Source organism: Colossoma macropomum, unplaced genomic scaffold (assembly GCF_904425465.1).
Source record: "Colossoma macropomum unplaced genomic scaffold, Colossoma_macropomum, whole genome shotgun sequence".
Lineage (NCBI taxonomy): Eukaryota > Metazoa > Chordata > Actinopteri > Characiformes > Serrasalmidae > Colossoma > Colossoma macropomum.
Genome location: NW_023494790.1, coordinates 5,450,985 through 5,463,616, shown reverse-complemented (window position 1 = coordinate 5,463,616; position 12,632 = coordinate 5,450,985). Strand labels below are relative to the sequence as shown.

The following is a 12,632-nucleotide window of genomic DNA, read 5'->3' as shown; positions in this document are numbered from 1 at the left end:
TCAATTATTGAACATTCAATAAGGCAGCACTTGATCTTAAAACTCACATTTTAGGCTGTCTCACGAATAAAGCCCAGTAAAAGAATCTCAAAATCAATTCTGAATATAACAGGCAACCAGTGCAATAATGCTACAGCATCTTCTTTCTTTGTGTTTGAACTCTGGCTGTGCTTTTCTGAATGAGCTGCAGTCTATCTATAGTAGTCCTACAGCAGTCTAGATGTGAAAAAACAAAAAGCATGCGTGTACCTGTATGGTTTTGCGCAGGTGTTTGATTTTTTCTGTCTGGAGAAGTCTGCGCGTCAGAAACCCTCGGCCCACCGCAGTCAGGTAACACACAGCCTTGTGCTCCTCTGTGGACAACACCTGAAAAACACAGAGAGCCATTTGAGTGGGACGTGGACAAACACTTCACAGACAATGGTCAGAGTTTTTAAGTCAAACAACGAACCTTCATCTGCATGTGTAGCTGCTGGGTTGATCTTGGTCTGCCTAAGGAAACTGAACTGTCAGCCTGCTTCCTCTGGATTTCCTACACATGAACACATGCAGACGTTTTTTTTATGCTGTGTTTCATGAACAACCACTCATTTGTGTGGAGCAGGGGGCGTGGCCGAGCGTCGAATGCAGGATGGAGAAGCCAGACTGTCTGAACCAGCGGGCTAAGTAGCTTATGATGTTCACCTGTGCCTTGTTTCTGCCAGCCTACTTATAGTCATCTCTTCCGTCAGTAGGTGGCAGAGCCCAGAGAGAGAAGGATACCAGTGAAGGCGTGAGAGCCGAGCCGAGTTAAACTGAACTGAACTAAGCTGAACTGAACAAGAAAGGAAAAAAAAGGACTGAAAAGTCCCAGCGAGCGTCTTGTCTTAATTTATCCGCGGGCTGAAAAGCCGAGTGATTTTTGCGTCGTGTATAAATAATAAAAAGCTCTCCGTCTTCACATCTATCCCCGGCGTCCTTCCTCCACCCATCATTAAAGTTGTTACAATTTGTTTTAAGCATGCTGGTCTTTCTGGACATTGAAAAAAGCTTAATGTCTTCAACAAATCAGGAGTGCTCTTTGTTACCTGCTCCCTGCAGAACAGCAAATGTTATCAGAAGACAATATTTTAGAAATTAAAGTGCTCATTGTTGTTCATGGAGGCATTTCATAAAGGAGGATCTCTCAGTTTAGCTGCATATCTTACACCAAGAGCAAGAACTGTTTGTTAGGAATTGGACAGGCTTGAATTTGACTTAAGTTGTCTGGTTAACAGAGAAATGGTGCTTTCTAAAATGATGCCCAAACATATGCATTATGGGCTATGGGTCTGAAAGGATGTGTAGCTGTCAAGAAGCCTTACTGAGATAAAAGAGATAGGCAAAAAGGCGGAAATCAAACAGAGACTACCAGACCTGAACATCATTAAATGTGTTTGGAATTACTTGGATTGTAAGAAGCAGAAACAGAAACCACAACCAACTTCAATATATATATATATATGTATGTGTGTGTGTGTGTGTGTGTGTGTGTATATATATATATATATATATATTACCACTATACAGTCCTTCTGCACTTTATATGTAAATAATGCTATATTTTGCACCTCTAGTTAGATGCTAACTGTATTTCATTGGCTCTGTACCTGTACCCTGCACAATGACAAACTTGAATCTAATATATATATATATATATATATATATATATATACATATATATATAATTTATGAATGTATACATATCGCTGCTGTTTTTTTTCAGTTTTTGACATTATTTGTGTGAAGATTTCATGATGAATGGACCAAAACAAACGACCCAAAATTACTTGGAAAAACATCTGGTTATACTGACTTACAATCAAAGTAAAGCATGTTTTTGCTTCTGATGTAAAGTTATCATTTTGGAGATACAAGGTTTTGTTTGTTAAGGCTTCTGCGTAAATATTAAAAAATATAAATATTTTTTTTTCCAGACACTGAAAATGGCTGTTTTGCCTGGAAATCAATGAAAGGTGGTCTCTGACTTTTGTACAGTACTGTAGCACACACATACACATGCACAGAAAATGAATTGGAATATCTGAGGCACTACATTCAGAATTAACAGAGGATAAAATAATGTAAACAGGCAAAAACAGGACTTTAACTTTGAAGGCACAAATGACAAAGGCAGCTGTACAGGTAAATCATATTAAGCTGAATGCTGATAAGTAGTATGGCTGTGTCAAAAGAATGAATCTGGCCATCCTATCTGCTTCCCTTGATCTGCAGGCATGTGAATCCACATACTAGTCAGCTCTGCCGATAAGTTCAGTGAGGCGATGTGATACAAATCAGGCAAAATCAAAGATAGCTAACAGGAAGGACGTTTCATTCAACTATTTAGATGCAGCCCTGCTACAGACTGCTGTGGAGGAAAGCAGGCTGCCAGCGCTTCATAAGCAACATAAGGCAACTAACCAAGTTCCAACAAATCAAATATCTTACAGTGCTGAGGAAAAGTATTTGCCCCTCACTCGATTTGCTTTGTCACGTTTGAATGTTTCAGATCATCCAACTAATTTAATATAAGATAAAGACAACACGAGTAAACACAAAATGCAGCTTTTAAATGATCATTACATTTAGTAAAGATAAAGATTAATTCAAAACCTGTATCACCCATGTGAAAAAGTTACTGCCCCCCCAAACAACTGGTTGTGTCACTGGAATCAAATGTTTGCGATAACTTAGGATGAGTCTTTTACATCAGTGTGGAGACATTTTGGCCCACTCTTCTTTGCAAATTAGTTTTTTAATTGGCAACACTGGGGGGTTTTCAAGCATGAACTGCCTGTCCTGCCACAGCATTTCAATGTCATTCAAGTAAAGACTTTGACTTGGCCATTCCAAAACCTTCATTTTGTTTCTTTTGAGCCATTCAGAGGTGGACTTGCTTGTGTGCCTCAGATCATCATCCTGCTGCATAACCCAAATGCGCTTGAGCTTTAGGTCACAAACTGACATGCAGACATTCCCTGATGATTTTCTGATAGAGAGCAGAATTAATGGTTTCATCAATTATGACAAGTCGTCCAGGTCCTGCAGAAGCAAAGCAGCCCCAGACCATCACAATACCACCACCATGTTTCACTGTTGGTATGATGTTCTTATGGTGGAATGCAGTGTTAGCTTTACGCCAGATGTAACAAGACTCATGTCTTCCAAAAAGTTCAGAATCAACAGTCCACAGAATATTATCCCAAAAGTCTTGGGGGTTTTCCAGATTTTTTTTGGCAAATGCGAGACGAGCCTTTGTGTTCTTTTTGTTCAGCAGAAGTTTGCAGCTTGCAAATCTCCCGTGGATGCCATTTTTGCTCAGTGTTTTTCTTATTGTGAAATCATGTACATTGACTTTAACTGAGACAAAAGAGGCCTGCAGTTCTTTAGATATTCATCTGGGGTTCTTTTGTGACCTCCTGGATGAGTCATCAATGTGCTCTTGGTGAAATTTTGGTAGGCTGGCCAATTCCTGGCAAGCTTCACCACTGTTACAAGTTTTCTCCATTTGTGGATAATGGCTCTCATTGTGGTTCGCTGGAGTCTCAGGACATCAGCAATGGCTTTGTAATCCTTTCCAGACTGGTAGATTTCAGTGACTTTGTTCCACATCTATATTTATATCTCTTGAGTATGTGGCATCGTGTGCTGCTTGAGACCTTCTAGCTGCTTCACAATGCCGGACAGGTTCTATTTAAGTATGGTTTAGATTCAACAGGTCTGGCAGTAATCACGCCTGAATGTGGCCAGTGAAATTGAACCCTATAGTCAACAGAATTTCGTAACCGGTCGATTTAGTGGGTCAGGAGTCAACGACTTCACACAGGGCCAGGTAGGGCTGAACAGCATTTTTCCTTCAATAAATGAAACCATAGTTTAAAAACAGCATTTTTTTACTTGAGTTATTTTGTCTAATATTGAAAGTAGTTTGATGATCTGAAAAAAATTTGAAAATTACATTTATACATTTAGCAGATTCTTTTACACAAACTGACAGCAAATGTTGGAAGCCAAACTGATACAAAGTAACCAGGGGTTAAGGAATTGTTGCCTAAAAGACAAGAACCTTATTCATAGCTGGACCTAATCTAATAAATACAAGTATGAACTATGAGGGCAATTAGTAATTACAGCATTTTTTAATATAATACTTAATCATTTTCCATGGTCTCTTCAATGACCAGATGTGACACCACTGACCCTTTATGAAATGTTTTGGGGGCTTTCTTCATGAATAAAGGCCCAATATTACGCTACACACTGATCATCAAGCAAAGGACATGATCATAATAATGTTAAGTATTTCCGTTATTATGTCCACCCACTGTATGTGAAAAAGCCCGGTGTTGTGATAGCTGATCGTGACCTGCTGGAGGCGCTGTGTCTCTTTTTCCTGTGTTTTGAGTTGGTGAGAGAGCTGGTGAGCATGGTCTTCCTCCAAACGCTGATGCAGTGCTTCTAAAACCTGGATCTGCTGGCGGACCTCACCTGCAACACACCAGGCATAGTAATACGATATATTTACACAATGACTTGTTCTTCTATAAGATTTGGATGAATCTGTATTTTAAATCAATTATAATTTTTCAAAAGTACTTCACTATGCTACAGTGTTACATATTGCTGTTCAAAACCCATTTATCATTTCTTTTCAAAGGTAAATTGCATTTTAGGTAGCATACAGGTTGGCTGTTGGTCACGTTTCATTCTTTTGAGCGTGATCATCTATACAGTAATAATAACTAATAATAGTAATAATAATAATAATAATAATTATAATAATAAATCTTTGTATAGCACTTTTCGTTTAAGTCACAACTATTTTACAATTTTCAAAAATTCTGCATAATTAAATGGCTGAGATGTAAAAAAAAGTCATTTAGAGTAGTTTGGTGCAAAATGGTGTCAGCATTGTTCACAGTGAGAGTGACAGGAACCAGATGTCTGAAGAGTTGAATGCCTCTAAAAGCTACACCATAGAAAATTATTACATGAAATAGTTATGTTTTGTGATAGTTTTGACATAAAGTGGTCTAAAATGTATTTTAATCAATTTATTTTAATCTGTTAACGGCAGAGGGATACATAAAAGGTGTTCTAAGGCAAAACAGTCTGCAAAGAAAACTCTTTTTTTCAGATTTACCACTATTTTACCATCATCAACATTTACATATAAATACCTCAGATCTTGTGTACGTTGGTGATTTTGGATATTAAATAAAATGTCTATATTTGTGTTGTAGACATCAGGACCCCTGGTTCCTATCACTACCACTGTTAATAAATCAGAGTCATTAAGTTTCTCTACAATAAACCACTTCACATCAAAACACTCTGAATGAGTGTTTTACACTTCAGCCACTGAATTATGCAGACATTTGGAAGAATTGGTGGAATTCCCCTTTAAGGAAAACGTTAGCCATCAGTACTTTTACAAAATAAGCAAATGCTGAAGAGTACTTCTACAAAAATAGCTCATTTTAAAGTGTGTCACACTTTCGTAACACAAGTGGCCATTCACAGTACAGGTGGGGAGAAAACAGTGAGGAGCAAATTTTTCACTCAGTAACAAATCAGTTAGCTGTGCTAATTTTGCAATGCAGAACTTTTTTGAGCTGTGTGAATATAATTTACAAAATTACTGCTTGGTCTGGCTACAAGTTTTGCTATTGTATTGTACTGTGGTGTATTACCTTTCTTTTTTTGTTGTTGCTTTAAGCCTTTAGCTTTGTTTGTGTCGCCTTTAGCTTGCTAACTAGCAAGCTAGAGGAGTAATGACATATCAGTATTCATGTATACCAGAAGGAGTAGTTACCTTTAAACCCAGTAAGAACATTACAAACCGAATGTCATGGTTTTAAAATATTAAGCATGTTAAAGTATTTAATTGCTATGGCTTACAAACAGCTTTATCTACCATTTTTTTTCATGGAAATGTGTTGGGTCACAGTTATTTCTGGTGAAACTTATGTTCATTCGATCCCTCGTCCCTATGAGGGCTCAAAAAAAACTTCACTTGAGCTAACATAGTAATGAAACAGCCTTTAAGACGGCACCTGGCACTCCCCCGAGGAGAAATGGACAGGTAGTGCAATTTTTCCAGTATTTGTATTCTCAAGACATGTCTACACCTGAATCAAAACTTCAAAATATTTCTTTCCTTAATATTTTTCAGTTGTCTAGACGGCTTTGTAATATGCAAAACATGCACAGGTACACAGGACTGCACTGGAGACAAAGCTCATATTAGGGTTTTCAGCTTATACACAAGCATCCTTGTATTTTGTTCGGTTTGGTCTGATTCACACTCACCTACTGCTTTATCCTGAAGTTTAGGGGTTTCACACAGATGCCCCGGGGTCTTGCTGTCCTCTGTGGGGTGTTGTGGACATTGTCCAAGCTCCAGCCTGCGTCGGGCAGGCTCAGTGAAGAGCTCAGGGCCTGAGCTGACCTGGGGCCTGAGCAGGGAGGGCGAGGGGCTCTCCACATCATAGGACTGGTTCAGTGGAGCTGGCGGAGTGCGTTGGTAGGGGCTACTGTGGCTCTGTCTGTCCCTCTCTCTGTGTGGAGCAGGCCCTGGCTGGTTGGGCGAGGGTGTGTGAGATAGGGTGACAGGTCTCCTGGGTGTAATGCTGGCAGAGCTGCTGGGAGTGGAGGTGCTGACCAAAAGAGGTTTTTTACTGCTCAGCTCAGAGCAACTGCAGTTCCAGTACTCACCAGACTTGGTCATTCCGTTGCTGGAGTTTTCTACAACATGTGATTCACAATGGACTGCATTTGTCTTGTTCAGCTCCAACTCACTGATGGGTAGAGAGATGAGAATGCTGCCAGCGGTTGACAGACATGGTTTCCTTAAGCGGTGGGTAGGGGGGCTGCAGCTTCGCTGAAGGCTAGGTAACTGGACATAAGACCCCATCAGACTGGCAGGAAGTGAAAGACTAGCCAACAGAGAGCCGGATGCCTCAGTGTCAATGCACTCCAATGCACAGATCTCATTCTCCTTGTCAGTCTCTCTGATATGGAGGGCACTTTCTACTCTCCATCTGTCCCTCTGCTCTTTTAGCGCACTGTGATTCCAAGTCTGCAACTCCTGCTTTATCCTCAATTCCTCTTTGAATGTCTCCAAGACGGCTTGGCCAAGTCCCAGTGCTAGTCTTCTCTCCCTCCACCTCATCCTCTCCCTGTTCTTCTCCTCTTTTCCCCATCTTCTCCATTCGGCTATTCAGGAGCCTAAGGGTCTTTCTCCGCAGAGTGTTGCTGCTGCTGCTGGAGCTGGGGATGAAGCCAGTGGGCAGCTGGTCCTCTTGGTGTGTTCTCCTGGTGGACAGAGCTTGTAGGTCTGGAGAGGAGGCTTCTGCACCCTGCTCCACTTCAGTGTCTACCATAGCTTGCACGTTTTTCAACTGAAAAAAACAGATGTTCAGGGCTAGGAGTGCAAAAAGGCATCAGTGGAACTGACAAGTAATTAAGGAAATATTAGGGAATATTCTCATTAAATGTAATATTCCATAAAGAGCGCTATTTTGGGTTTCTTTAAGCAGAGAACATAAAGCTAGGTGTATTTTTCTATAACGGTACTGGAATACAGTCACCACAGTTCCTAAAATCACATTTGTGTATGTATTGCATTTTTGACAATAATTCAGTTGTACCAATAATCAAATTCAATCGTGGTGAAATCTGAGATTTGTTCATGCACTGATTTTGTTTCCTAAAAACTGTAATCAAATCGAATCCTTGTGAGATCAGATTTTTACACCTCTGCCCAGCACAGAGCACCTTCATATCACCGTAAATGAGGTAAACACTACAGGCCAAAGGTACAGAAGCAAGCAGTGCTTTTTCACAGTTTCAAAAATATTTTACATTTAAATCCATTTGCCAACACCCAATAAAAATATAGTATACTTACTGACATACAGTAAATTAGTTTAGTCCTTAAGGCTGCATGATACACTGTAAAAATGGTGTCTCGTCAGATAAACAAGTAAATTAACTAGTTTTATTCAATCTAAATAAACACTTTGAATCACTGATTCTTTCAGTAAGTGTAATTTTTCAAGTTGAATAAAACTGATTCAATTGCCTGTTACCACATGAAGTAATTTTTTAGGTTGATCTGATGAGCCATTTTTTTACAGTGTATTAACATAAAATGCAATGTTTGATAAAGTTGTTGCATATTGCGAATTCCAATTAAAATAGTAAGTACAGACTTTTTTGCTGCATCAAACAAAATTCTAATTAAGCTCTTCTGTAAGCAAAAAAATACAAAATCACAAAAGCATCACTACCTAAAAAAGTACTTCAACTTCATGTGGTAACAAGTAAATGAACTAGTTTTATTCAAGCTGAATAAATACTTTTGAATAAACTATTCTTTCAATCAACGTAGTTTTTGAGTTGAATAAAACTAGTTCAATTGCTTGTTACTGTATGAAGTAATTTTTTTTAGTTTGAGCTGATGAGCCGTTTTCTACAGTGTGACAATTTTACTAAGTAAATCCTGTGTGGAATCCTAATAGCTAACAATACCATTGCAAGCACTTTTATAGTACACAGTAAAGGCCTTTACACACTGAATGCATTATTTATTCAGTCAGCAGTAAATAAATTCAAGCATATGTGTAACTGATATCTTGCACACACCAAACCCAACTTTTCAAACAGCGAAAAAGCAGCCTTATTTAATTTGCTCTCCGTTTGATTTTTGTGAACTTTTGCCAGCAGCATGAGCTCACTGACCAATCACCGTCGTCTGCCGCTGGCATGTCGACAACCTAACTGATGGTTCAACTGTGTCTCAGCAACTAGAACTTTTTTTACAAACGTCAGAAGGATTCATTTGTTCTCAGCTTCCTCATAGATGCTGTTGGCTTCTCCCAAAGCAACTAAAAACGTGTGTGTGTGTGTGTGTGTGTGTGTGTGTGTGTGTGTGTGTGTGTGTGTGTGTGTGTGTGTGAAAGCTCTTATAACATACTGCTGAGCCTGTGGAGTTCAGTGAGGTGTATAAACTGCAAAGTGTTTTTACTTACCTGTACACGATTGAGGATGTCCTGCACTCTGTCCAGCAGAGAGCTGGTCTTCAGTGTGCGTCTCTCACTTTCTTTCTCCACTGCTTTCTGTCTCTGTTTGGCCATTTCTATACGCTGCTCTTCACTTAGCTACACACAGAAACATGCACAAAATACCATGGACTTAATAAAGTATTTACTCCATAATAAGTGTGTGGAGCGTGGTTATTCAAACCAATAATAACAAATAAATGATGCTTTCAGAGCAACAGATGTAAGCAAAATGTTGTTCAACCTCTCTATGTGAAACGTATTTAATGATTAATGACTTTAAATGCACCTTTTCTAGAAAAAAAAGGAGTAACCTGAGATGAGCTGTTACACCACATTACAAAAGTCTCTGTTACCTGAACGAACTCAATACTGACACAAACAGGCTAATCAAACCCACTCTGTGTGGACACACACACACGCACACAAATTACACTTTTCTCTTTACTCAAAGGTTCCATCATGTCTCACAACTAGTCAACTGTAATAACAGAGAAATGTTATTTACCTTTAGCGCTGTCACCATTACTCAAGATGTAGACCGAACAGCTCAGTATACAAACAATAGGCTATGTCAATAATAGACTTCACTGCATAACTTTCAATATATAATGTTATGTAATGTTCATATTTACGTCGAAATCACAAGAATTAACCTTTTTACATGTATGAATTTTACCCTTTCATGTGTATGAAGTCTTTTAAAAGTATCAGTATTAGGTTTACAGTTTTGGTATCACCTGGTATCAGACAGAATAACAAAATCAAATGCATCACCCTTCACAATTTAGTTTTGGTATCACCTTTGGCTGTAGCACAGGCCTGCCACGGAAATGGATGGCCGATTGCACCCCCCTGTGGCTAGGCTCTGCACTGCACTGAGCCTCTGTGTTCACTCTGTGCACACACCTCCTGTAAAACTCCTCATAGTTCTCCATCACCATTTTCCTTAAAGAGAAATCAATAATTGTGAGATTAGAATTAAATATAAGTCATTCTGAGGGGTCTGATGTGAAGTGCTAAGGAAACTGAGGAACTGATGGAGTTTAATGCCTTTAAAATCTACCTTACAGAAAGTTATGACATAAAACAGTTACAAATACATTGCCTGACTTTGTTGTACGATTTTTTAAAAGTCATTTTTTAAAAGCCATGTATGGCAGAGAGGTACGTGCAGGACACTCTAAGGCAAAGTCCCCAAAGAAAATTGTTTTATTGTATTTATATCTACTACTTTGCTATTATTAGCATTACATAAAAACTCAGAAGACACATGTAGGTTCACTAAGCACTGAGGTTCACTGAGGATAGTAAATAAAATGGCTATATTTGGACTGTAGACATTGCAACCCCTTGTTCCTAATCACCACCACTGTAAAGCGAATGTTTCTTTAGAACATACTATTTCACATCAAAACACTCTGAACGACTTTAATTACAACTAAACAAATAATTTATGCAGGAATTTTAGAAATTGGTGGAATTCCCTTTACGTTAAACCCCAACTTGGTTAAAGACATCTGAGGAGAGAAGTCAAGTTACGTTCACAGTACCTTTACATTTATTATTGGCTTACTTAAAGGAGAACTCCACCAATTTTTTCAAAACTCTATATAGTTAAATGGTTGAGACATACACAAAGTCTTCCAGAGTGGTTTGGTGTGAAATGCTCTGTTCTAGAGAAACTTACTGAGTCAGAATTCTTCACAGTGATGGTGATAAGAACCAGATGTCTGAAGACATTTAAAGCCTCTTAAAAGCTCCCTCACAGAAAGTTAGTACATGAAATGATTAGATATATGGTGCCTAATATCTGACACATTGTTTTATGATAGTTTTGTGATAAAGTTTTGGCTTAAAATGTATTTTAATCCATTGACAGTAAAGAGTACATGCAGGGCATTGTAAGGCAAAATAGTCCCCAAAGAAAACTTATTATTTCAGATTTATGACTGTTTTACCGCCATCATTACATTTGCATGTAAAACTCAGAAGACATGTGTAGGTGCCCTGGTGGTTTCAGATAGTACATAACATGTCTATATTTGTGTGACATTGTAACCCCTGGTTCCTATCATCATCACTTTAAAGAAATCTGAGTCTGTAAGTTTCTCTACAATGAACCACTTCACATCAAACCACTCTCAATAACCCTGTTTACATCTCAAAGATGTACATCTCAGAAATAATGAAAATTGGTAGATTTTCCATTTAAATAGCTACTGTTGTTTGTCCTGGGTGTGTTTGTGTGTATGTATTTACATTACATCACAGTGAGCAAATGCAGCACATGCAGTACATTCAAAGTCCTCTAAAACGTCTCTGGTAATGATTTTTATCCCCAAGTTGGTTAAAGACATCAGAGGAGAAAAGCCAAGTTACGTTTACAGTACCTTTACACGTATTGTTGGCTTGCATAAAGGGAAACTCCACTGATTTTTCCAGAATTCTACATAATTAAATGGTTGAGATGTAAACAAAGTCATTCAGAGCGGTTTGGTGTAAAATGCTCTGTTCTGCAGAAACTTACAGAGTCAGAGTTGTTCACAGTGGTGGTGATAGGAACCAAACGTCCACCTCTAAAAGCTCACTCACATAAAGTTATTAAATGAAATGGTATGCTGATGTCCGATACATTGTTTTATGATAGTTTTGCTATAAAGTTTTGGCTTAAAATGTTGTTTATTTATTTATTTATTTGATAGTAAGTTATTCCACTTTGTGCTATTTTGGATTATTTTGCTGCTGTTAGCTATTTTAGCTACCCATTTAGCGTAGCAGTAAAAATGGCATCAATAAAAAAAAGTTCAGAACTATAGTTATAAAACGTGCTGACATAAATACCTTTTGTTTAGCTTCTTAGCTGTAACTTACCGTGTTCAAACAGCAAATACTGGCTATTTCGCGTATTTTTATTTCAAACCAAAGGCTAAAAAGTAGAACCGCTAGCAGCTCAGCTTCACTCCAGAGAAACCAGAGAGAGTAACGGCTGAAAAACCGTCTCCTAGCAACCAGGTAAAGCTCCGCCCCCGAACACAGCAGCGTCTCTCACCGCAGCTGGAAGCTCAAACTAAAGCTAGTTTGTGTGTTTTCAGCTCCTTTTGATTGACCTGTTTGTAACGAATGACATTGTAAACACTTACAGTATTAACAGCCCTCGGCTGAGCGCAGTTCACTGTAGTTACAGCTGCTTACCAAACCAGGGATTTGCTGTGTCCGCTTCCCTCCCGCTCGCACAAGGAAGAGTGGCGGTGGCTACAGCGTCTCCCAGCAACCAGCGTGACTCCGCCCGCGAACACAGGAACACTGAGGCTGCGCAGAACTGGCGCAGACGTTCGGTGGATAAGCGGCGCTTAACAATTACAGACTGTAGTCCATCTGTTTCTCTGCATACTTTGTAAGCCCCCTTTTACCCTGTTCTTCAGTGGTCAGGACCCCCATGGACCCTCACAGAGCAGGTACTATTTGGGTGGTGGATCATTCTCAGCACTGCAGTAACACTGATGTGGTTCAGTGTTACTGCAGCAGCACTGCTGTGTCTGATCC

General features: G+C 39.1%; 1 protein-coding gene across 1 annotated transcript; it reads right to left on the bottom strand.

Moving 5' to 3' along the window:
• Positions 1 to 7,003: 7,003 nt before the first annotated feature.
• On the bottom strand, positions 7,004 to 12,309 carry LOC118808802. The gene is made up of 4 exons (XM_036571678.1): positions 12,282 to 12,309; positions 9,890 to 10,034; positions 9,057 to 9,185; positions 7,004 to 7,424 (listed from the first exon to the last, which is right to left on the bottom strand). Exons 2-4 carry the CDS (start codon positions 10,028 to 10,030, stop codon positions 7,026 to 7,028), a joined length of 669 nt encoding a protein of 222 aa, XP_036427571.1. The 5' UTR covers positions 10,031 to 10,034; positions 12,282 to 12,309; the 3' UTR covers positions 7,004 to 7,025.
• Positions 12,310 to 12,632: the final 323 nt, after the last annotated feature.

Excerpts from the sequence above, each read along its gene's own strand:
- LOC118808802 (XM_036571678.1), bottom strand. The coding sequence starts at position 10,030 with ATGGTGATGGAGAACTATGAGGAGTTTTACAGGAGGTGTGTGCACAGA. Across the intron at positions 9,186-9,889 it reads GGCCTGTGCTACAGCCAAAG|CTAAGTGAAGAGCAGCGTAT; the intron begins GTGATACCAAAA and ends TTCTGTGTGTAG. Across the intron at positions 7,425-9,056 it reads ACATCCTCAATCGTGTACAG|TTGAAAAACGTGCAAGCTAT; the intron begins GTAAGTAAAAAC and ends TGTTTTTTTCAG.